A 26,846-nucleotide genomic window follows, 5' to 3' on the forward strand; every position below is an offset into this window, starting at 1 on the left:
AGAGGTCAACTGCAAGATTCTCGCGCGCACTAACGCCAACTCCACGTCAGGATTCTGGACAATATTATTTGCCAGACGCGGACCAGATTTCAAGACCACGAAAGACTGATGTTTCTCTCCTTCTTCGACCCGCAGAAGTTTTGGGAATACCAGAAAACTTTCCCACATGCAGCCTTCTCCAGCTTAACGCAGAGCCACGGAGCACTTTTCGAGCCCTAAGAACAGAACTGATCAAAATAGGGAACAGAGCAAGACAGTCGTTTTTGACTAACTTGTTCATTTCAAAACTTACATTGGGTTTTTCACCCTTTTTTTCCCAAGATGGCGCCGTCACGCGGCAGCCGGTGGCAGTAGCTTTGTCCACTATTATTAGTTTTTCGTGTTTTATAGCCTTTCTATCTTTTTTTAATTACATTTTAATATTTCTTAATACATTCCTTTTTACTTTACTTTGTACTTTATACTTTTAACTTTAATGTTTTTACAACTTTCTTTGTTCTGTTAGCCTGGCTTCTTTCTGCTACTTCTTTTTTGAAACCATTCAGCCATGCCTACGCTGTCATACACATGGGACAAGCTGTGAACAATACACGTCAGAACGAGCAACACCTCAATGCCACTGGAAATTCGGAGCTGGACAAAAGTGCGGGTGCAAGGGCTAATGGCACTGAGGCGCCACTGTGACTGGAAATCAATGTTCCCTCTAATTTTTCACATGACTGGGCAAACAGACAACCTCCCTGAGCACAGTGAGGACCACTGTAAGCAACATCAGAAGTGCTCGCTATGGCCACACACCAGAATCACACCTGCCATCAGCAGGTCCATTTCTACTACCCATAAATGATTTAGTCATGATAAAATTTTATTGTTTATATCCATACATAAAACATCTTAATAAATGTCACTCGAATTTGCAGAAATCTGGTGCAGGATTCCATTCCAACTCAACAAGAGTTTTGCAAGTGTAATCAGTTAATTAAAGTCAGGTTCTCCTTATTTTAGAAGACACCTGATTGGTTAAAATGTCGGCACTGGATCGGTTGGAACAAAGACCAGGACCCACTGCGGCCCTCGGCGGAATCGGTTTGACACGTGGTCTAGATAATGCTACTGTGGCAGATATCAAGCAACATGTGTTCGAACGTGAGCCAGGGTTGGGCTGGCCTTAAAGATAGTCATTTCCAAAACGATGACGAACGTGGGCAGATGTCCTTCACGTTCTCACTGTACTGTGCTCAGACGTCAGACGCAATTGCGAAGGACGGCAGGTGTCCTTCACGTTCTTACTGTACTGTGCTCAAGCTTTAAAAGACGCAGAGTTGTTCAATAAACTAGGTCTTGCTTCCTTTTTTTCCACTCCGATATTCTTATTTTCATTCAAACAACTTTTCTGCTGTATGTGTCGCTTGAGGTATTGTAGTTTCCAATTCGTCCATATTTTTCCATCGGAAAACTCACTCGCAACTTTAGCTTCGCTGCATGTTTTGCAGAACAGACCTTTCTCACCCAAAAAACTAAAGGTGTCCCCCAGTTTCACCCCTGGTTCTTCTATTTGCATATACTCCAACAGCCATTCCAACTTAAAAGATGCACAGTTCTTTTTTTATTCTGGTTTGGGGAGTTGACGTACCACATTTACTTGAGCAGATTTAACTTGGCCTCATGCGCAAGTACTGTCAATGCCATGATTGGCTGCGAACCATAATTGCATCGTATCCAACGATTGGCTGGACACCTGTCCCTCAATGAATTACACAGTAAAATGATACAGAAAAAAAGTTATATATGTATGTATATCTAATTCATTTGCAGTGCTTTCACTGGGATGGATACGTTTTTTTGTGCGCTGTGTGCGCGACCAGTGCACAATTCCCCAGTTTCGCATCTTTCCTACTTCTGCATCCCCACCCTCTTGCTACTGTGACAAGGATGAATAAAGTTATCCAATCCAATCTTAGAGGGGGAGGGAACGTTGCTGGAAATACGTGTGCATAAGGATATTTTGTGTGAATGTTGCTGTGTAAAATGAGTAGAGTAGCAAGTAATGCTAATTCCAGAGAGGGCACTAGAAAGTCAACTCTCGTAAGTGCTGCAAAAATAAGGAATTGTACAGTAGTAACCTTGACATACGAGTGTCCCACTATATGAGAAATTTGAAATAGAGGGAAATTCGGAGCAAAATTTTTCCCTGAAACATGACACAAATTTAAGATACGAGCATAAGAGACGGATCCCGTTGCGGCCGCAAGGTGGTCCTTTCCAAGATGCGCAGTGATATTTGTGATGAGATGGAGAGGCTTCTTTTAATTTGGATAAAGGAGAAATAGTTAGCGAGAGATAGAGTGGCCCAGACGATCATCTGCGAAAAGGCCAGCGGAATCTACGAGTACTTGAAACTAAAGCAAGCAGCTGAGAAAGGGGAGATTTCGACACCAGCGGAAACCTTCAAAGTGAGTCGTGGCTGGTTCGACAACGAAAACGAACTGGGATACACTTGGTTTTGAGGCATGAGGATGCAGCAAGTTCCCACTCGAAAGCCGTGGCAGAATAAATTAACACCTTTGCTTCGGTTATAGCACAACAAGGTTACATCCATTTTTAAGTTAGTGTATAGTAAGCTAGGTTCATTTAAGTTAAATTTAAAGTTTATGTTATGTTACGTAGTGTCACAAACGTGTAGTGTACCAAATGTGTTGCTGTCAAGTCTCTCTCCTGCCCTTTCTCTCTCCCTCCTCCTCCGCACACATCGTTGTTAGCCGCTACCATCTGTCTCGAAGGGAAGAACTCCATACACTTCTGTACATATTAATGTTGCATTTTATTGCAGATCATAACCACTAGATAGATATTTGTTACTTTGTGAGCGTAGGTGGTGAATTACAACAGTTAAAACCATGTTTTTTCAGAGGGTGGGAATGGATTAATTTGTATTTAGTTTAGTTAACTTATATGGGAAAAATTGATTTGCGATACAAGTGAATAGGCACACGAGCTCAGGTACCGGAACGCAATAAGCTTGTATCTCAAGGTATTACTGTACTTGTACTTCATTTGATGTTTCGTAAGATAGACAGCTTTATATGTCTTGAAATAATAATTTACTTTAAAGATTTTCGTAACCTGAAAATCTTGTATGTAGAGGTTCTGATGTATTTCATTTTCTAACAAGGCTGTACCAAACCTACCATTACGTTATTTAAGGACCAAAGTAACCCAGTACTTCATTGGCAGGCAATTTCACCTGACCTTAAGCCAAGCGAAAATCTATGGAGTATTGTGAAGAGGACAATCCGAAACACCAGACCTAACAATGGAGAAGAGCAGAAAGCCACTATCCAAAGATTCCCGCCCTTTTGAGACACCCAAGCAGTGCCTGACTGATAGACTCCACGCTGCTGTCATTACCAAATTTGGGATTTTAATTTGGTGCCAGTTATGTTCATCAAATTAAAATAAACATTTCAAATACAAATAAAAAGTTTCCAATAGTTCATTTAATTTTTTTATGTCTAAAACCTGAAAATAAACTGTTTTCTAAATAGACAACTACTGTCATCACAATCTGTTCCAGCTGCTGCCCTCTGGCAGACGCTATAGGTCCCACAAAGCACGGACAAATAGGCTTAAGGACAGTTTTTTCCCCACATCCATCAGAAATCTAAACTCGCGCTAACATAAGACACATTCCCCTCTGCGGTATATGAACAGATGTTTGGTTGGTGATCTGCCTCCTACTAGCTGACTGAGGAAAGGTAAGTGGAAGACAGTGAAAGGTAAGCGAGAGGTAAGCGACCTGTATCCTCAACAGCGGAATGACAAATTACAAGTCCGTAACTTACACTTATTAGGTCTTTTGCCGATTAAACGTAGCTTATGGAGAAGCACCATCAATTTCGTCACACGCAGTTTCTGCGTGTGATGACAAGTAGGCTTTTGTGTTGTGATAATGACGACAGGGCCTATGTCCGATTATTATTATTATTATTATAAAAGAAAGTAGTCTTCTCTCGAATTTCATGTATAATGTAGATTAGACATGGCTGTGATAATCGAAAAACCATGAAGTAGGATCACTCCTATTATAGCTTCCGTTCTTACATGTTTTCACGTCTATACAATACCAATAATTGTATATATTAAACATTCCATAGTTATATCCATTTATGAATGCTGTAATGTATACAGTGTTAGATTAGAACTTTATTTCATCCCGTATTCGGGAAATTCCCTTGGTTGCAGTAGCAAGACAGTAGCAAGCACAGACACAGAAGACAATGTAGAGCTGGGTAAAAAACTGGAGGACCCACACACAGGAAGTCCACACGTTGGGGACCTTCTGCAGACTGAGAATGAGGTTAAATATGCAGAATGACTAATTCAAGCTGATCCACACAGTTCTTCAGTAGTCTGGCGCTGATCATTTTCCTTGCCTAGATCCTACTAAAATGTCCTATCACCCAATCAGCAGCAGCGGAGAGGCCGGTGGGGGGCTTCAAAGCACACAAGCACACAACTCTCCCGTTGCAGCCCGGCAAGCACCGACAGCTCCACCATCTGACCGGGGAGAGATCTCGCGCTCCCATAACAATGATGGAATGCTCGGCCTGGTGCGACTCCTCTTCACTATCGTCCACTGCTCACAGCTGATCCCGCGTGCATGACGGCGGAGGCACGGCTGAACGGCTCCAAAGACGTCTAGGACTAGCACAAAGAAACCAAGCCACACAACGGGTGGAGTCGAAACCCAAAGGTCGCAAAACTTCAAAGCAAAGTATATGGGAAAGCATTTAGAAACATTAAAATGCAATTAAAAAAGATAGAAAAGCAGCAAAAACAAAACGAGCAAGAGCGGATGGAGCTACCGCTACCGGAGGCCACTTGAGCGGACGCCATCTTGGTTGCAGTAGCAAGAACAGATACAGACACAAGAAAAAGACATTGCAGAGCTAGATAAAACTGGAACCACACACAGGAAGTCTTCTACAAGGTGGGGACCTTCTGCAGAATGAGACTATGCGGAACCACTCTTCCAAGCTTATCCGCACAGTTCCTTAGTAGTCTGGAGCTGAAGAATCAACAGTAACAGACTACAACACTGCCGATACTCCCTTTCCGGCCTGGTAAGCGCTGACAGCTCTTCCATCTTATCGGGGAGGGATTTCAATTTCCCCATAATAATAGATGGAATGATTGGTCTGAAGCATCACTTCTCCTGACACTTTTGTCCAGCTCCGGATTTCCAGCGACATCGAGGTGTTGCTCTTTCTGCTGCGTATCGTACACAGCTGATCCCATATGTATGACAGTGGAGGCATGGCTGAATGGTTCGAAAAAAGAACTAGCAGAAAGAAACCAAGCTAATAGAACAAAGAAAGCTGTAAAAACATTAAAGTAATAAGTATAAAGTAAAGCAAAGTACAAAGAAATCAATTAAGAAATATTAAAATGTAATTAAAAAAAAGATAGAAAGGCTGTGAAACACAAAAAACAAATAAGAACGGACAGAGCTACTGCCACTGGCTGCCGCCTGACGGCGCCATCCTGAAAATAAAAAATCGATTATCGCGACTTCACTTCTCGAATTCGCTTCTTTGCGATTTTTTTTTCTGCTATTAAAAAAAAGTTTAAAAATGGCGGTGAAAAATGTTAGAGGTCAAGACAGCGCTTCATCTCTCAGCGCCAAAGAAGGTATCTAGAATAGAGGGAGAACGGTCGCTCCAAACATAATTTATAGTGCCTAGATTGCATCTTGCCATTTTCTCTTTTGTTGCAAGTCACTTTTGTGACTTTTTCTTGAGTCGTCGATGAAAATGCCTCCTAAATATTGACGTTCCTTGATATGCTAAATGAGTAGCCACAATTGCGTCATAAATTAATCTACACTGTGGCATTCTTTTGAATATAATTCAGCTGGTAGGAACGATTTGAATGTTAATGGGCTCCGCCGTGCAGTTAAAATGGAGACTTCTGGGTCTCATTTTTAGAAAAAAAATATATAAGAGGAGGATATGCGTGGATGAGCTGCCTCGTGGTCCAAATAAATAAAAATAAATTTTCATGAGGTGAAGAGGTCCGAAGTGTAGCGTCTGGATGAAATGAACCAGCATTATGATGGATTTACGCCATAGATACGGCCGTGAAGCAAGTTTTTTATTGGAAGCGGATGCCTTCCTGGACGTTTTTATTCAACGAATAACTGAACGTTGCTGCCTGGCTTCATGGTAAAGCCAGCGAGGTCGGCCGACGATCCCACGGTGCATGCTAGCGGTGAGAGAGGTCTGCCCTGCGACCCGTAACCGGTCGGAACATGGAGCAGTTTTTGTTGGAAGCGGATGCCTTCCTCCGGGAAGGCATACTTTTTATTCAAAGATTAACTGAACCTGCGGCTTGTCATCATCATGTTTCCATCCCACGCTTAATTAAGCGAGTACAGTAATCCCTCGAATATCGCAGGCAATGGACCCATGGCCACAAGATGACAGAGGATTTGGATTAAACTAACATTTACCTGTTTTTTGGAGACTTATGTAAAGTGGAGAGGAACTATTTTAACTGTAAGTACAGTATTTAAAGTATTTACATTTTGATATATACATTATATTTAGATATTAATACATTAGTCTTTTGACATGCTAATAGTTGTAATATTTAATAAATATACACTTTTGGATAATTGTACTTGTGGTCTTGTATATCACAATGACAATAACTCTTTGCTTGATTTTAATCCTAAAAAAGGATGAGAGACCTGTGCAGTACAATGAAATTGAAGTGAAGATGAAGAAAATGAATATTTACTGCACAGGTTATTGAGAACTTTATTCCAAGTCAGGTAATGCCTGTTCATCAGATTTGAGAGCCATTGGATCATCGATGGAATCTTAAGGATGCCTCTTTGGGGCAGCAAAAGGAGCTTCTGTTTACATAAGGTGCACAAGGAATATGATGATGGGGAGTTGTTACTGCCATTTCTTTTTTTGTACAAATATGCTTTTGTACAAGGACAGAACACTGTCAAGACGATTGACAAATTCGATGGCTCTGACCATGTTCATCAATCCAAAACATAGCTGGAATGAGCTCGCTATATTCTTCGGTGGGCCGTCTTGTTCATAGTCTTTCTTCTTTGAGTTGAGTGGGTGGTTCCTGACCTATGCTTGCAAGTGGCAGCGTGAATTTTGACATTTTTAGGAACATTTTTTTTTATTTTGCATACTTGAAAATTACAACGATGCACGAAAGCCGCAAACTTTGACCTCTTAACTGTCAAGGGATGAATGTATTTATTGATTTGCACTAATTGTATCATATATGGTATGGATATTCATCTGTTACCTATCTAGTTTGGTCTATTTATAAATAAATTCAATTCTTACTCTGGGTTGCAGGGGGTTGGAGTTGATAGCCGGTGAGTTGACACCAACCTACAGGATAAAGATCAGGTGACTCGCAGTCGACCCACTGGTCATACTCATCTTCCCAGCCGTCAAAATGGATCCTTAATAGCCGATGTACAATTCTGGTTACTGTAGCGACACACACCAGACGTGGCTCCATCAGGTCAACAGCTTCCAACTTCATGCCTCGTCGGAAACCATGATTGGGAACTTCCTAATAATGCAGCAAGAACAATAGTAAATAATTCTACCCGGTAAATGTAAACAATGAAAAACATTTTCTTATTTTTGGAAACGCTTTATCCTCACAAGGGTCATGAGGGGTGCTGGAGCTTATCCCAGTTGACTTTCGGGCACGAGTCGTGGGACACCCTGAATCGGTAGCCAGCCGATCGCAGGGCAGGACAGACAACCATTCACGCGCACACTCATACCTAGTGCGCGACCTCCGTCGACCCCATTTCAGGAGTACCCTTGTCCCATTTCCGGAGTTTATCCGGAGTCAATGTGATTCACGCAAAATCGATATGCTCAGAAATTGTAACTCGGATGATTCACAATGCACTACTGTTACCGAATTCTTCCAGTTTACAGTGAAGTTGAATCAAGACGGCGGAAGCCGTAGCGATGGTTTGAATTTCGAGGCATTTAAATTGGAAATGTGGTACTTTTCCGAAATGGTTGCTTTAAAAAATTAAGTGGCAATTTTTTGGGATTTCCAGAGTTTAGGGAGGCTGCCCGGAGTCCCCTAGTTTGCCTTGCATTTCCGGGTAAACTCCTGAAATTCCGGAGTAGTTGGCAGCTATGCTAGTGGCAATTTAGAGTGTCCAACCAGGCTGCCATGCAAGTCTTTGGAATGTGGGAGGAAACCGGAGAACCCGGAGCAAAGCCACACAGGCCCAGGGAGAACATGTAAACTCCACATAGGTAAACTGACCTGGAATTGAATCCAGAACAGTGAGGCTGATGTGCTAACCACTCATCCACTAAATACTTAAATGTATAATTATTTGCCCAATACCCCTTGTCACATACCCTTTCTCTCGAAAATGTTGTACAGGTGATCTAAAGGAAATGACAAAATCCTCTCAAAACTGTGAGGCAGACGTGCTAACCACTCAAACACCTGTTAACAATTTTTTTCTGTCATGATGGCTACGAGCCATATCCATATATATGTATCGAGATACGAGTAAAATTTCGAGCAAATAATTATCTCTAGAGACGAGAAAAATTTTGAGATGCGAGAAGGCCAGGTGGCCAAGACATGAGAGGCTGTTTATCATTGTTGCGCATCTATATCTATAGCTCTATAGCTCTATAGCTCTATAGATCTATAGAGCTATAGATCTATAGATTACGAGTGCGTTGCCGTGTATAAATTCACCCGATATAGATCTATATCGGGTGAATTTATACACGGCAACGCACTTGTAACCGAACAAACAAATTTAAATTAACTCGGAATAATATTTGCAGACACACTCAAACATACGTTTATTGTAACTTTACACAAAAATGAATTGTAATTTTGTTTTAATCTTTTTTACCTTTGTTCTACGGGTTGACTCCACCCTGACGTTCAGCCGGAGTTATAAAAACGAACGCATCAAGAGTTGTTTGTTTTTGCCTTCCCTTCAAAATATTTTGAAAATGACGCGCACAAATATCATCACAATACGATAACGCGCAACCACTTGCCAGCTTGTCAGGATGCCCCTTTCCACAAAATCCAAAAACTCTTGCCACTTCGCTAGCATGTCTTTGATATCCTTTGTAGCCAGGATAGGTTTATACCCCCGTGGTATATATAATATACCACATACAATATATATATATATATATTGTATGTGGTATATTATATATATTTGCCCAATATATATATATATATATATATATATATATATATATATATATATATATATATATATAACTGTATATATATATATGTATATAACTATATATATATATATATATATATATATATATATATATTGGATTGGATAACTTTATTCATCCCGTATACGGGAAATTTCATTGTGACAGTAGCAAGAAATATATATATATATATATATATAGATAGATATAGATATAGATATATAGATATATATGTATATATAGTTCGCAGTCTGGTTTTGAAAGCTCTGTTGACGCCAACATCTAGCGGCAGCAGTTCTTTTGTAAATGCACCCTTGTAAATGACGGCCGCTGTCAATCGGTTGACAAAAGAACTATATATCACAGCATTGACTGCGCATTACTTCTTCTATGGGGGAAATAGAGTCGGGGGCTGCTTGCCGTTGTTGTGAGAGCTGTTGTGGCTGTTGGGAGATAGCCAATAGGAAATAATCTCTACCACAACAATTTAACAAAAAAAAGTTTGATTTCATTTGACATTTGATCACTCGGATTGTTTCCGTATCTTGGGGAAAAAAGGTACCCGGTATAACTGGGGTATAAAGCGTGCTGATCTATCCTGTCAGTCACCCTTTCTTCCCTTGAATACTATGTGAGGAATTGCATGGGTTTTTTACATCGAACAGTAAAGCCATCTCATTTGCGTTGTTCATAAAACACGTTTCGATTCTTTAGTAGATGAATCTCCAACTGCCCCACTTGCAATATGTAAGGATTTAAAGAGACTCAATGTACAATGGGAGCTTCAGCAGACAGATTAAAAAGTAGCAAGTTGCTAAAGCATGCCCGGGATTAAATGAACCGGTATGAGGTTTGTTATACCTCCAATATACACAGATCTACACTACAGAGACACATTTTGTGTAACTGTGTATCAAAAGAAAATCACTTTCAAAAACATAAATGTAATTCATCGAAGGAAAATTAAAAATTTTGAGTAAGAATTTTTGTGAAACAACCTGTGATTGTTCAGGGTCAAATTAAATTTTAATAAACACAGGCCTACCTTGTTAAAGAACTTTACTGGAGCCGCTGTTGAACTTGTTTCTCTGAGGTAGTCAAACCAGTTGAATGGCAGTTTATTGTACCCTGGAAGAGAGAACCAATTAAAACCAGAATTTTTAAAAAAACATTTGATAATATAAATGTACAGTGGTACCTCTGCTTATGAAATTAATTTATTCCAGACTTTGTTTTGTGGATGTCTCATAAATAGAGCAGTAACAGTTGTGGTCAAAAGTTTACATACACTTGTGAAAAACAATGTCATGGCTCTCTTGAGTTTCCAGTTATTTCTACAACTCTGATTTTTCTCTGATAGAGTGATTGGAACAGATACTTCTTTGTCACAAAAAACATTCATGAAGTTTGGTTCTTTTATGACTTTATGGGTTAACAGAAAAAGTGATCAAATCTGCTGGGTCAAAAATATACATACAGCAACAAGAATTAGAAAATGTTGGTGACTTAGAAAGTTGTCAGTGAAATGAGCTTCATAGCATGGCCTCTTAACTTCTTGTGAGTGATTATGAGTTACTACAGCTGGTGACTTCTCTGAGGCCATTTAAATAGGGCTCATTGGATGCAAACGCGCACAAACGCTACAATGGGAAAGTCAAAGGAGCTCAGCATGGATCTGAAAAAGCGTATCCTTGACTTGAACAAGTCAGGATAGTCACTTGGAGCCATTTCAAAGCAGCTGCAGGTCCCAAGAGCAACAGTGCAAACAATTGTTTGTAAGTATAAAGTGCATGGCACTGTTTTGTCATTGCCACGATCAGGAAGAAAATGCAAGCTATCACCTGCTGCTGAGAGAAAAATGGTCAGGAGGGTGAAGATTCAACCGAGAATCACTAAAAAGCAGATCTGCCAAGAACTAGAAGCTGCTGGAACACAGGTGTCAGTGTCCACAGTCAATCGTGTTTTGCATCTCCATGGACTGAGAGGCTGCCGTGCAAGAAGGAAGCCCTTGCTCCAAAAGCGGCACCTTAAGGCTCGACTGAAGTTTGCTGCTGATCACATGGACAAAGATAAGACCTTCTGGAGGAAAGTTCTGTGGTCAGACGAAACAAAAATCGAGCTGTTTGCCCACAATGCCCAGCAATATGTTTGGAGGAGAAAAGGTGAGGCCTTTAACCCCAAGTACACCATGCCTACCGTCAAGCACGGTGGTGGTAGTATTATGCTGTGAGGCTGTTTTGCTGCCAATGGAATTGGTGCTTTACAGAGAGTAAATGGGATAATGAAGGAGGATTACCTTCAAATTCTTCAAGATAACCTAAAGTCATCAGCCCGAAGATTGGGTCCTGGGCGCAGTAGGGTGTTCCAACAGGACAATGACCCCAAACACACATCAAAAGTGGTAATGCAATGGCTAAATCAGGCTAGAATTAAGGTTTTCAAATGGCCTTCCCAAAGTCCTGACAGTCCCATTGAGAAATTGTGGGCAATGCTGAAGAAACAACTCCATGTCAGAGAGCCATCAAATTTAACTGAACTGCACCAATTCTGTCAAGAGGAAGAAGCTTGCCAGAAGCTTGTGGATGGCTACCAAAAGCGCCTAATTGAAGTGAAAATGGCCAAGGGACATGTTACCAAATATTAGCGCTGCTGTATGTATATTTTTGACCCCGCAGATTTGATCACTTTTTTCTGTTCACCCATAATAAAGTCATAAAAGAACCAAACTTCATGAATGTTTTTTGTAACAAAGAAGTATCTGTTCCAATCACTCTATCAGAGAAAAATCTGAGTTGTAGAAATAACTGGAAACTCAAGAGAGCCATGACATTATGTTCTTCACAAGTGTATGTAAACTTTTGACCACAACTGTAAGTGCAGGTTTTCCTCCCTACTGAAACAGCACAGACAGTTAGGCCAATGAGGAGGTCTGATGGAAGAAGCAGCACTTCACTGCAAACAACTGAATGCAGTTGCAGGGAACAGACTGGTGAAAAGGTGTCGTCTTGGTGGGTTGGAACGAAAACCTGCACCCACTTGGCCCTTTCTGTAATCAGTTTAACACCTATAAACTAGACCAGGGGTAGGGAACCTATGGCTCGGGAGCCATATGTGGCTCTTTCCATGGGTGCATATGGCTCTCCACTAACCTGTGAGGTAAAATAGGTAAATCACTGGTGAGAAAGCTGAGTCCCGAACGCACTAATAGAGCGTCACTGTGGCGTTGAGACTACCTCTCCCACCACTTTAACCATAATTTTGTTTTTTATTACTCTTCTGCATGCATGATATCATTGATGCTGATTTATTAGCAGCATAACAATGTTGTCAAGAGAATTTGGAGACTTTTTGTACTTTAAAAGTGGTGAAATGACCCAAAAATAAATCACATTTTCATGTATTTTTACTTTTCAATTCTGAGAATGGCTCTCAAAAAATAACATTAGAAAATAGGAATTGTTTATGGCTCTCTCTGTCAAAAAGGTTCCCGACCCCTGAACTAGACCCTTTAACCTCCTAAGACCCAAACTCTTGCAAGACATACATTTGTATTTTCTCTTTGATATTTAGGCTAATTGGGACCGCAAACAAGGAATTATCTTTTTACATGATGTAGTTTCTGAGAAAAATGATGTCCACATTATAAGTGAACGCCAGGCCCTTGTAGTACAGAATTTAAGATTGTAGTCTTTGACAACCAAAAATGTGATGTCCACATGTGGACGCCAGGTCTTAGGAGGATAAAAATGATCAAAGTGTCATCATTTTGTATGAAAGATGTGAGAAATACAGAAAAAAATAAGAGAAAATTATAAGAAAAAAAATGTATTAATGTATTTAAATTAATATGCATGCAAAAACATTTTCTTAATTCAATTTAACAAAGCACACGAGCACATGCAAATAAACATCTAAACAACTTCAAATTATGAATTCAAAACAATTAGCATTAAATAGACCTGGAGATGAATGTTTGGGATGAACGGCCCTCCTGATAGGATCCCAAGTGATGTTCTATTGTTGGACTGCTGCACTCGTTGTGGACTGTCAATAATAAACGCCGTACTCAAGCATAAGGGTGTTCATATGTGCACTTGACACCAGGACACCATAGGCGGAAGTTTGATAATCAACTTTGAAGTCGTGTCATCGGACTTGAGGCAAGAGAGGGGGAGAGAAGCTGTCAAGCGATTACCACCTCGCAGTGAGTTTGCTATGATGGTGACCGGGTGGGAGGGGTTTGGTGTGTGGGTATGCCAGTCCAGCCCGTTGTGAAAGTCTGCTAGAAACACCTGGCAGGGTCCCCCGTCAGAAAGAGTTTCAACTCTCACCTCAGACAGAGCTTCTCTCGTGTGGGAATTTCGTCACCAATTTCGTTATACGCAGCTGTGTATGATGACAATAAAGGCTTTTGATTTGATTTGAAAAGGTGGGGGACATTGAGTCCGAATGGAGAACGTTTTGTGCCCCTATTGCTGATGAGTAGACGGGTAGTGGCCGGCCAAGCAGCACACGGTTCTGAAGATAAAAGCCCGGACATGGGAGGAGTTCGTTGAGGCCATGGAGATCGACCTCCGTTGTGGCTTGAAGGTAATTTTGGTCCGCCACCTGACATCTCATGAGGAGAATGTCGGACCTCAACTCAGGATGTTGTGAATCGGTGGGTCGAACACTTTGAAGTCCTCCTCAACTCCACCGACAGACCTTCCATGAGGCAGAGCTCTGAGGTGGATTCTCCCATCTCTGGGGTTGAAGTAACTGAAGTAAAAATCAGTACCTACAAATCTAAGACTGGTCCTCAGTAGGATAAAGGTGGCATGCCTTCTCGGAGTCAGGAATATAATCCTTCCCTGAGGGGAGGAGTTTATCTTGGGGTCTTGCTCAAGAGGGAAAAATGAAGCGGGAGTTCCACAGGCGGATCAGTGCGGCGTCTGCAGTGATGTGGACTCGAGAAGGAACTAGCTGAAAGGCAAAACTCTCTATTCACTGGTCGATCTACTTTCCTCAGCTGATCAATGGTCATGAAAACAAGAACCTGCATACAAGTGGCTGTAATGAGATTCCTCTGCAGGATGTCCGGACTCTCCCTTAGAGATTCAGTGAGAAGCTCAGTCATCCAGGAAAGGCTCGGAGTAGAGTTGCTATTCCTGCGGATCGAGAGGAGCCAGATGAGTTGGCTTGGGCATCTGATTAGGATACACCATGGACGTCTCCATGGTGAGGTGTTCCGGGTACGTCTCACTGGGAGGAGGCACCCAGGACACAGTGAGGAGACTACGGCCCGCGAACTCCATGGGATCCTCCTAGAACAGTGGGCTGAAGTGGCTCGGGTGGGGGAAGTTTGAGATGGCCTGCTGAAGGTGCTGCTCACACAACCCAATCTTAGATAAGCGGAAGATGAAGGATATAGGAAATGTACTGGCGTTTTGGGGGATTTTGTAACTTGGATCATTCATTGATTCATTCATTCATCTTCCCATCCTCGAAAGGGTTGCGGCGGTTGCTGGAGCCTAACCCAGCTGTTTTCGGGCGAAAGGCAGACTACACCCTGGACTGGTCGCCAGTCAGTTGCAGGGCACATAGAGAGACAAACGACCATCCGAACTCCCAATCATACCCCCACCAGCAGGAATTGAGCCCGTGCCTGTCAGGTGAGTGAACCTATACACGAGGTGGCAACTTGGATCATGTTAGTGTAAATTTCAAAATTAATTTGCATATAAAATGCTTTTGTAACCAGAAAATATCACATGTATAAGCATTCTTAAGTAGAGATACCACTGTATGTATAAAAGTAATATTACATTTAAATAGCGGAAATAATCATTGGTATACTGTACCTCGAGGGGAGGTTAGTTCAATGTTGTTGATTTCACAGAAGCCAACAGGAAAAATGGAGGGTGAGGTGCCATGATAGCAGAACCAGTCTGATCCATCAACCGCCTCAGAACCATCAATTCCGATCATAAGATACCCATCTGCCAACACCTTAACAGCATATATTTGGCCAGGGCTAAGTTTGCATAAAGATAAATACAAATATCAGGGGGAAAAAGAACACATACCTTTCTTACAGTGGCTACACATATCGCTGACAGATTAAGTGGGTCAATAGCTTCCAACTTCATGCCATCTTTGAACCAATCTCCACTTTGCTCCACATCTCTAACCTGAGGACGATTGATTTAAAGTATTTTTAGGATGATTATCAATAGAAGACTACATTAGGTAAAATCTCTTTCTATAATCCTGGAATTACCAATATCAATTTATTTGTTTTATACTGAAGACAGTTGTGTTTCTGATCCAAATATTAATGAGACAAAAGTTCAGAATTTCAGATATTATTTTATTGGAATTACATGCAGCTTCATTTAAAAAAAGAGAGAAAGAATCATATATTTGGAGCCACCCACCCACTCATTCATTCTTTAGCATTCAAGGGAGGCAGATGCTTTTCTAACACTCTCCCATACCACCCTGGTCACAACCTGTTCCAGCTGCTGCCCTCTGGCAGACGCTACAGGTCTCACAAAGTACGGACAAATAGGCAGAAGGATATTTTTTCCCACAGCCATCAGGACTCTGAACTTGCGGTAGCACAACACACAATCCCTTCTGTGTAATAACTTTGGGGTGAGGTAACATGAAGGATGTTGGGCAGTGATCTGCCTCCTACTGGATGACTGAAAGTAAGTGATCCGTTTTTTTTCTTTGTTGGCATCTGCGAGGCAAACTTTTTCTGCAGTCGCCGGGATTTGGTTCCGCTCGGGGTGATGCGATGTATCCATCACGGCAGAATGCCAACGAGTCTGAAATTATCACTTATTTGGGCCTTTTGCCGGGAAAGCGCACCTTGTGGAGAAGCACTACCAATTTCGTCATACGCAGTTATTTGACAATTAGGCTTTTGTCGAGTCAATGATGATGACAAAGCCTATGTCCGATTATTATTATTATTAGGTGGGGAGGGTAGAAGCCAAGGAAGCATGGTTAAAATCACTGGAGATAAGGAGAGACTGGGGATGTGACGTCTGCAGCCGCGACACAGTAGCGTGAAGCAGCTCGCGAGCGACTGCCGCATCGGCGGATGTAGGTATATACACAGTTATTGTGATAACGTGCGAGAACTCCCGGGGGATGTAAAACGGCCTGCTCAGCTCTTCCATCTTATTGGGGAGTGATCTTATGTTCCCCATAATAATAGATGAAATCCTGGGTCTGAAGCGTCGCTTTCTCTCCTGACATTTTCGTCCAGCTCTCCAACGGGCAGTATACGCCTCTCGTATTGGCGAGCAAGGTCTGCCACGCATACACCATTCTGCACTGACTAACGGGTAAAAAAACACTGAAAAAATGCAAGGCTCCGCCCAGTGCTTGTAGAGACATTTACACGAGGGAGTTACGGCGAGATGTTGTTCTCATAAGCAGCCAATCGCGTAGGCTGTATACTAGTATATCAAGGAAATTTTTGCTCAAAATTTTACTCGTATCTAAAATTGTTCGTATGTCGGGGCACTCGTATGTCAAGTTTTTACTGTATGATTTTACTTTTGTTGTTCTATTGTGCAATAAAGATAAGACAACTCCCTCCTTACACTATGAAAAGTAAAGAATAAAACCTGCTGAAAATTTGACAGGCATCTTATTTTTATAAATTTGCCTTCAAACCAAAAGTTGCTGTGCAATATGGAATAAATAAAATAATCAAATGAAGACATCACCATTGGCAAGCAAACTATTTTCAGCCTCACTAAAAGAAACAATGTAAATTTACCTCACATATGGCCATTTACAAAAACTGAAATTAAAAAAGTTGGATGAACTTAACCAAGATAAGTTTTAGATTTTTGCAATGTTTTCAGAACATTTAAATTAAACGGGGAAACACCTTGATATCAAGTGAGAAAATTATTACAGGCTTTCCTAAAATGAGGACAGTAGGTTAAGGACATTTTTAATAAGGCTGCTATTTGTGCACAGGTATTTACAAGGCATTTAAAAAAAAGGATAGAAAATGCCAGGGAGAATTCACTTGGATCTTTTAGTGGATAGGCTCTGTGTTGTCCTGCATTACATAATCGCTCATTTTGGCCATGTCATTGTCCTTTTGCGTTCATGCTCCGTGTTAGCCTTTATTGCTAACCAAGCTAAAAACAAATTTCCTTATCATCCTTCTCCTGAGCGTTGGTATGAAACTAGAGTTCATGTCGCAAAATCGCCCCACTGTCTGTTGTGGTCGGGTGGTGTAACTGCAGATTTTTATCAAACGTTTTTATTATTATTGTTGATTATCGTTATCATTTTATCGCTCAGCTCTAATGAAATATTTGGCTTATATCAGCAGTGTTTGTGTTCAATTTTTTTTACACAACACTAACAATTTCTGATAAAACGATAGAATTGCTCGAAAAAATAAACTAAAGCGCTGGTCGCCACACTAGTGAAACCCAACGGACATTAGTGCGCAAAGATGCCTTGCGGCAATGACGTCACTTTGTAACAAATGTGGCCTTTGAGACTGACAAATCGGATTCAGTCTCAACACATCCACCACCTTGCAGCAGTACACTGAAGCTTCAGGAACATGAAGTGAGACAGGTACTGCGGACTGTGAACACCAGGAAGGCTGCTGGACCTGACGGAGTACCTGGGAACCTTCCCAGGTACTCCGTCAGGTAGTTTTGAGCACCTGCTCAAAGCCTGTGCTGACTAGCTGACTGGGGTTTTCAAAAAGATTTTTAACTGTTCCCTGCAACAATCCATCGTCCCCTCCTGCCTGAAATCTGCCACCGTTATCCCTGTCCCTAAAAAGCCAACCATTGACAGCCTGAATGATTACAGGCATGTTGCACTTTTGCTTGTGATCATCAAGTGCTTTGAAAAGTTGGTCACCCGCCACATCAAGGATACACTCCCTCCCTCAGTTGACCCTCACCAGTTTGCTTATAGAGCAAACAGGTCCACTGAGGACGCCATCGCCGTAGCTCTACACACAGCACTGAGCCATCTGGAGCACCAGGGGAACTATGTGAGGATGCTTTTCATTGACTATAGCTCAGCCTTCAACACCATAACACCGGACATTCTGGCTGACAAACTCTCCCACCTTGGACTATCCTTTTCCATCTGCTGCTGGATCAAGAACTTCTTAACCAACCGTCTACAAACTGTTAGACTTGGTCCCCACCTCTCCATCCATTACACTGAGCACTGGCTACCCTCAAGGTTGTGTACTGAGTCCTCTTCTATATTCCCTGTACACATACGACTGTACACCGACCCACCAGTCTAACTCCATCATCAAATTTGCCGATGACACCACTGTGGTTGGACTAATCTCAGGGGGGGTGAGTCTGCCTAGAGAGATGAGGTCAACAAACTGTCTTTGTGGTGTTTGGTGAACAATCTCACACTAAACACCACGAAAACTAAAGAAATAATACTGGACTTTCACAAACGAAACACAGATCTGTCGCCACTCCTCATGAATGGAGTATGCATAGACAGGGTCCAGTCCTTCAAATTCTTGGGGGTCCACGTCACGGCAGTGGTGAAGAAGGCCGAGAAACGGGTGATGAGGTCCAGAACTTCCAGCCGTTCTTTGACGGGGAGATCTTCTTGGATCAAAAGCGGCGATTTTTCGGGCCACGTGAGCGACGTCTGGGCCTCCTGGCGTTTCTCCGTACGGGAGTGTGGCGGAATGGCCTCAGAGCCTTCCGAAAGGGCTTCAAGGGGAACATCTTGGGAGAGGGTTTTGTGCTTGGTGGCGTCTTTGTTGTCGGATGTGATCAACAGGGCATTTTGCTGGAACACCGAGAGGCGGAGTTTGGAGATCACGTCAACATTGAAGATGTGATGCAAGCTGTCAGGAAAATAGGGCAGGAGCTTCAGTCCATGAAAAATGTTGTGGAGTAACCTGAGGGTACTCGGTAGGAACAACGTGGACACTAAGCTTCTGGTAACCTTCTATAGAGCCACTGTGGAGAACATCCTGGCATACTGCATTACAGTGTGGTACGCTGGAAGCACGGCAGCAGACAGAAAAGCCATGCATAGAGTGATCAACATCGCCCAGAAGATCATCGGCTGCTCTCTGCCCTCACTGGGTGACATTGCCAGCCCTCGCTACCTCAGCAAAGCCGGGAACATTGTTAGGGACCCATACCACCCTGGTCACAACCTGTTCCAGCTGCTGCCCTCTGGCAGACGCTACAGGTCTCACAAAACACGGACAAATAGACTTAGTGAAAGTTTTTTTTCCCATAGCCATCAGGACTCTGAACTTGCATTAGCACGACACACAATCCCTTCTGTGCAATAACTTTGTGCAATATTTTTGATTGTGCAATATTTTAGAAATTACCTTGCCCGGACATGACTTTTTATATTTTTATATTACTTGTGATTTTTACTGGGAAAACGCACTTTGTGGAGTAGCACCACCAATTCCGTTATACACAGCTGTGTATAATGACAATAAAGGCGTTTTATTTTTATTTGATTTGTTTTTTAGGTCTTTTTGTTTATTGGACCAAATTTGGATGCACCCTCGCACACCCTGCCAACACAGGGGTTTTCCTTCTATTTAAACCACTATTGAAAACATTAAAAAGTCAATGAATTTTACCTTATGGAAGAGCTGTGACGGGGCATCAACTTGACCTTCAATTGTCTTTGTTATATCTGAAAAAAAACATTGACTCGAGTTATAACTAATATGGAAGGATTAAAATAAAAAAAACAATGGCTTGACACATGGGAGGCGACGTCGTTGAGGTTTCATTTCATTTAAAACTAGTGCGTAGAGGCGGAAATCGCCTACATTCTTGCAGATAAGCAACATGCGATGAGTGCATTGTTGAATTTTACATTTTTTTGCGTATAAGTCGCCCCTGATTCACAATTTTCACCCACATATTCATGGTTTTAATTGGGAGTACAGTCATACCTTGAGATACGAGCTTAATGCGGTCCGGGACTGAAATGGTATGTCGATTTGCTCGTATCTCAAGTCAACATTTCCCATAGAAATGAACTAAATACAAATTAATTTGTTCCCCCACACTGAAAAAACACACCAAAAAACACGATATTATAATGGAAAAACATTTTTTATTGGTTGTAATTCACCATATACTAACAGAGTAACAAATAACTAGTGGTTATGATGTTTAATAATAAAATGAGGCATTATTCAATACAATGGGGAGTTCGTGAATGGGAGAGAGACTTGACGGATGCGCTTATAAGGTAACATGAACTTTAAATCTAAATTTAAATGAACTTAGATTCCTACACACAAAAAGTTTTAATCTTATGTTAAACTAAATTTAACCCTTTTTGTGCAATAATCTAGGCAAAAAAGGGGAAAAAATGCAACGCTCTGCCCAGTGCTCGTAGAGATCTTTCCACGAGGGAGATGCAGCAAGAAAGACAGTGGGGTGAAATAATAAGCAGCCTCTCGCGGCCTGGCCACCTGGCTGTCTCGAATGCTCGTATCTCAAAATGTGTCTTGTATCTCAAGGTAAATATTTAGTTGGAATTTTACTCGTATCTCAAATTCCTTGTATGTCGGGGCACTCGTATGTCAAGTAATTACTGTACTAATGTGTTAAAAATGTATGTATACTAAAACGATGTGTGGATACTAAACTAAGGAATACTTGTTATTAAACAAATAATATGGAATTTTGAATGAAACAGAGAAGGCGCTGAAATGTTCAGTCATACCTTGGGATACGGTACGGGCTTAATGCGTTCCGGGACTGAGCTCGTATGTCGATTCACTTGTATCTCAAATTGTTTCCCATAGAAATGAAATAAGTACAAATTAATTAGTTCCCACCCTCTGAAAAAAACACTATAAAACAGGATTCCTGTTCCAGGTTCCAGTTTTTGTCCAACTTTACAACGGCTTTTTGAGTCTGTATCTGCTTTTGCTACCGCAACCAAAATGGCGCCATTCAAGTGGCAGCCGGTGGCGGTAGCTCCGTCCACTCTTGCTCGTTTTGTGTTTTTGCTGCTTTTCTGTCTTAATGATTTGATTTGGTGATTCTTAATGATCTCATTTACTTTGATTTGCTTTGTACTTTGTACTTTTGCTTTGTTGTTCTGCGGCCTTTGCGACTGTACTGTCTAACTTATAACTATGCCTTTTCTTGCTACTGTCACAATGAAATTTCCCGAATACGGGATGAATAAAGTTATCTAATCCAATCCAATTACAATGGAAAAACATTTTTATTGGTTGTAATTTACCATCTACTAACAGAGTAACAAATAACTACAGTAATCACTCGATTATCGCGGTTAATGTAGATCAGACATGGCTGCGATAAACGAAAAACCGCAAAGTAAGGTCACCCCTATTTTTTGTTTTGTTTTACTTCAGTGCTGAGGACAGCGCAGTGGCTTCTGCTTGCGAGTTTCAGCATGGATTTTTACATTTTTATGAACTTTAACAAAAACATTTAATTAAAAAAAAAATCCCTCAGAAAAAAATCTGCGATGTAGTGAAGCTGCGATATTCGAGGGATTACTGTAGTGGTTATGATGTTTAATAATAAAATGAGACATCATTCAATACAACGGGGAGTTTGCAGATGGGAGAGAGACTTGACGGATGCGCTCGTAACGTAACAAACAAAAAAAAGTTTTAATCTTATGTTACACTAAATGTAAACCTTCTTGTGCAATAACCAAGACAAAGGGGTTAATGTATTCCACCGCGGCTTTCGAGGTGAACTTCCTGCTTCTCCATGCGTATTGGCGAGCCAGCTCAGTCACGCAGACACTACTCATTTTTTTTCGATTATTTTGTGCTTAATATCAATTGTCATCATATGCCTTTTCTTCGCACTACCCTTCATTGCACCGGCTTGCTTGTTTCATATTACTGCAATAGTTGTCACTACCGAACAGGAAAAAAAAAGAAAAAACAATCAAAGCAGAATTTTGTTTTATTTTATAAATGTACAATCATTTCCTTTCAAAGGAAGTAACGTAAGCACAACGAGGAACTGTGTCCGTAGCGGTATAGTGTTCACCAAGTCTCTGGGTGCAATAATAGCATGCGATACACATTACGCAGGTATCAAGGCGGATATTTTAACGATCAACCGCAAGACCTTCCATCAGGAATGGATCGCTATTTGCATGAAACGTTTAAGAAATCCAGAACCTCGTATAACTTTATTATTCTTATTCGATGAAATATCCCATGTTGACGCCATCTCCAAAAGGATTGAAATTTGCACATTGCACAACATGCAAGTGCAAATTCAGCATGGCACATGGTGGAATTAGTGACTGTAAAACGCACGTAGAATGACCCAAACACAAAGATAAACTTATTTTCATTATGCTGTACTTTTTCAAGTTTGCAAAAACACAATATTTAGTAAGAACATGATAATAAAAGTTTGAATTAAATTGTCCTACGCTTACTTTTTTTACATTTCATATCGCGTTTGCGTGAATCGCATTCACTCCGGAAATACTCCGGAAATGGGACAAGAGTACTCCTGAAATAGGGTCGACGTAGGTTGGCAGCTCTAGTAGTGTTCACAAAGTCTCTGGGTGCAATAATAGCATTCACATTATGTAGGTATCAAGGTTTATATTTTAATGATCGACCGCAAGACCTTCGATCAGCCTTAACTATTGTGATGTGCTGACATGGTAAACGCTATGGTCAGATTACATTTAACTACGGTAAGATGGCGGCGCCCCGAGCGAGCAATCGCAGACACAAGTAAGGCCAGTCTGAGCACGTTTAACTACGGTAAGATGGCCTTACAGCAAGCAGTGACGGGAACGTGAGTTTTTTCACGTTTTATGCAAGATACGGTTTATTTTTTCCTTGAATTATATACATAGATGAAAAAATACATTTCATTTAGCGTTTTATCTGTTAATCTTTTTTTATTTTGAAATGAATGACCGTATATTTCCGCATTGTTTTGCATCGTGACGTCATGACGGACGGCGCCATTTTGTCATGATGTCATCGTGTCATCGTCATCAACTTGCAGTTTCGCGCATCTGTTTTTATGTGCATATAATCCCTACCCTTGATTCAGTCATCATTTTTTGTCCGAGAAAAGCGGCTTATATGCGAGTAAATACGGTACTTTTCTTCTCCCGGATTGGCTCTATTTGCCCCGCCTCTACCCTGATTTTCAGCTGCAGTTTTAAAAAGGAACCTATGGAGGGTTGTTTGCGTTTGTCTTCCCTTATATTCCGAAAATGATGCACACAAATGTCCTCACAATAGGATAACGGCCGACCACTTGCCAATGGGTAGTAGTATACTCCTCTCGTATTGGCGAGCAAGCTCCGCCACGCGTACACCATTCTGAACTGACTAACAGGAAAAAGAAACACTGAAAAAATGCAATGCTCCACTCAGTGCTCCTAGAGTCATTTACATGAGGGAGTTGCGGCGAGATGTTGTTCTCATAAGCAGCCAATCGCATAGGCTGTATGCTCGTATATCAAGTTAAATTTTTGCTCGAAATTTTACTCATATCTAAAATTGCTCGTATGTCGGGGCACTCGTATGTCAAGTTATTACTGTATGATTTTACTTTTTTTGTTCTATTGTGCAATAAAGATAAGACAACTCCCTCCTTACACTATGAAAAGTAAAGAATAAAACCTGCTGAAAATTTGACAGGCATCTTATTTTTACAAATTTGCCTTCAAACCAAAAGTTGCTGCGCAATATGGAATAGATAAAATAATCAACTGAAGAAACCATCACCATTGGAAGCAAACTATTTTCAGCCTCACTAAAAGAAACAATGTAAATTTACCTCACATATGGCCATTTACAAAAAATGAAATACAGTTGGATGAACTTAACCCATTTTAACCAAAATAAGTTTTAGGTTTTTGCAATATTTTCAGAACATTGAAATTAAAGGGGGAAACATATTACAGGCTTTCCTCAAATGAGGACAGTGGGTTAAGGACATTTTCAATAAGGCTGCTATTTGTGCACAGGTATTTATGAGGCATTTAAAAAAAGGAAAGAAAATGCCAGGGAGAATTAACTTGGATCTTTTAGTGGATGGGCTCTGTGTTGTCCTGCATCACATAATCGCTCATGTTAGGCTAGCCACTAGCGTGTTTTTATCAAAGACAGCACGAGCAAAACTATGTTTGAAATTGCTTTATTGAGGTAAAACGTAAACAAGATGTGTCTCTATCTGATGTAAAGAGTTTGGCGTTCAACATGCTATGCTCCACTGTCAGTCAGAGTTGTGTATTGCGGGAATTTGATTTCAGCTTTGGTGAAAGCTCGAACTCTCACCTGGGATGTTTTGAATGGATTTACCGTAATGCTTGGAATGCTCAGGGAGGCAATTCTTAGGGTGAACGTCCGCTGGGTTGATAGCAATAAGTAGCGTGCCGGCAAGAAACAAAACCAGTCACTCTAGCGGTCAGGGCCATTCAAAAACGGAATTAGGTGCACAAACAAGGCACACCGGCCGAATTGGCGCATCGAGCATTTTAGAGAAAATTTTAGACTTTTAAGTGCGCCCTATAGGTGTGAAAATACGGAATGTACTTTTTTGTTTTAGTATGGTTTCTGGAGGCAGACTAACGAGACAGTCTTAACGTTTTCCAAAACTGTAGAAATGTGTAAAATACATTTTAAATGTCAACATTCCTATCAACGAAGATTTGCCTGCGCTGGACGTTTCTATCAGCATGGTAGCATGCCAGGCAGGTGCCCGTTGTAAACAAACCAGCGGCTGTGTGATACGACGTCAAAGGGAAAAAGAGAAAAATAACTGAGCATAAAAAAGGATTCAACGTTTCTATGCCCAAATCATTTGCATTCATTGCCAATGAAGGATTGGCTGAATGTTTTGGTCTGTAGCGAGAAGTTGTCAAATAACAAAAGGAGTATACTGGAAATATGTTTTATTGCACTCTATTGCCAAGGAGCAGTTTCCCAACCAATTTCGAGCCGTGGCAACACTTTTTGGATTGCGTAAGTCTCAAGACACACCAACAGCAGGAAGTCTTCTAGTTGTCACTGATATTTGCAATATAAAGTCATTCGTATCATATCGTATATTTGCCTGTCTGTCCTTGTCTACACCTGCTTGCAATGAAGTAAATGCTTTGCTCTTTAGTTAGACCAAACAACAGGAAGGTCGAATCCTCTTGGACTGCTGGAATGTGGAGAAGATCCTTCGGCTCTACATGACCTTCATTTGTTTTGACAGCTAAGACATCTATTGAAACTAGGGTCCTTCACTATTTGACATCTCACTCCTGTTCCCCCCCTTGAGAGATGAGACGTCCATTGTAACTAGGATCCTTGAAGCTAATAAACAAGGAAAAGATGCGTGTGATTCCAGAATGAACCTGGACATAGACCTGTAAGGTTCGATTCTCCTTGCAAGAAAGCCCAGAAGATTGTCTTGTCTTTTTATTTCTGCGTGGATTTGGGAATGCCTATTGGAGAACCTATCAGTGTTCAAACAGACTCGCCAAAGGTAGATGCCCGTGAAACTAAACTTCCAGTTCACATCACATTAAAAATAAGCAACAAAACGACTTTAATCTTGTAATATTACAATTTGAATCTTGTAATATTATAATGTGGACTTGTGTTTCGTCATACTTCAATTTTAATCTTGTAATATAACAAATATTGTCTTGGAATATTACAATGTAGGATGATTTCTTGGCAGGTAATTTCCCATGGCACACCTGTCCATTGCTCATGACACACTGGTTGGGAAACACTGTTCTACAGGATGCACTGCAGGGCTAATAAACATTAAATCATGAAGACTCATTATGTATGTATTGGTGGCCAACATAGCATTTTGGGTTGCTGACACGTGGCCTAACCTTAAGTGGATATATAAACTCACCAGATCTTTTAAATCGGTGTCCAATGCTGCGTGACCATCCAATATTATGAATGAGAGGGCTGTACATGTGACACCAGAAGTCATCAGATCCATCCTGGCTTTCTTCGTAGACCAGCCTTAGGCGACCTCCAATCACTCGCTCCACCAAGGCTACTCTTGTCCGGCATAGATAGTTTTTATCCACCACTTCGACCCGCATCAGCTTCTTAAAGGGGAATTGTGTGTTTTCATGAACCTTAAATAAATGGAAAGAGGCACACATTATATAGCTTACAAATACACATGTACAGACCAGTGCAATTACACACAAGTACACGTACTTGTAGTAAGAGTATACATAGTTGTAGTAGAAATACACGCAAGTATACATACTTGAAGTACCAGTGCACCCAAGTATACTGCAACTGCATGTATTTTTGGTGAAAGTACACGAAAGCAAACACTTGTGTTTAAAGGCTCTCTAAAATTTTACATAAATACCTGTATCACTGAGCCACAGGGAAATACTTGATTACATTGCTCAAAAACATTAGAGAAACACTTTTTTTTCATTGGGCCTGGCATGAGATCAATTAAACCTGTGTGATCATTTTCTGGTTGGTTAGACACCTAAGGGCATAGTTGGTCAATTTCAGGTATATTGGTGTTTGTTGAATTGACAACAGGT

General features: G+C 41.1%; 1 protein-coding gene across 4 annotated transcripts in view; it reads right to left on the reverse strand.

Moving 5' to 3' along the window:
- Window positions 1-26,846, reverse strand: part of mbtd1 (mbt domain containing 1) — a 142,032-nt gene that overhangs the window by 41,843 nt on the left and 73,343 nt on the right. For 2 of the 4 annotated variants that reach the window (XM_077625638.1, XM_077625641.1), the window contains exons 9-15: window positions 26,180-26,414; window positions 19,909-19,964; window positions 15,344-15,448; window positions 15,119-15,266; window positions 10,324-10,406; window positions 7,546-7,614; window positions 7,380-7,427 (exon numbers count right to left, since the gene is read on the reverse strand). In XM_077625638.1, the coding sequence (XP_077481764.1) occupies window positions 7,380-7,427; window positions 7,546-7,614; window positions 10,324-10,406; window positions 15,119-15,266; window positions 15,344-15,448; window positions 19,909-19,964; window positions 26,180-26,414 (744 nt within the window). Of the gene's footprint in view, window positions 1-7,379; window positions 7,615-10,323; window positions 10,407-15,118; window positions 15,267-15,343; window positions 15,449-19,908; window positions 19,965-26,179; window positions 26,415-26,846 lie in introns of all 4 variants that reach the window. The other 2 variants (XM_077625637.1, XM_077625639.1) reach the window with 1 other exon arrangement.

This window comes from Stigmatopora argus, chromosome 18 (assembly GCF_051989625.1).
Source record: "Stigmatopora argus isolate UIUO_Sarg chromosome 18, RoL_Sarg_1.0, whole genome shotgun sequence".
NCBI classification, from domain to species: domain Eukaryota; kingdom Metazoa; phylum Chordata; class Actinopteri; order Syngnathiformes; family Syngnathidae; genus Stigmatopora; species Stigmatopora argus.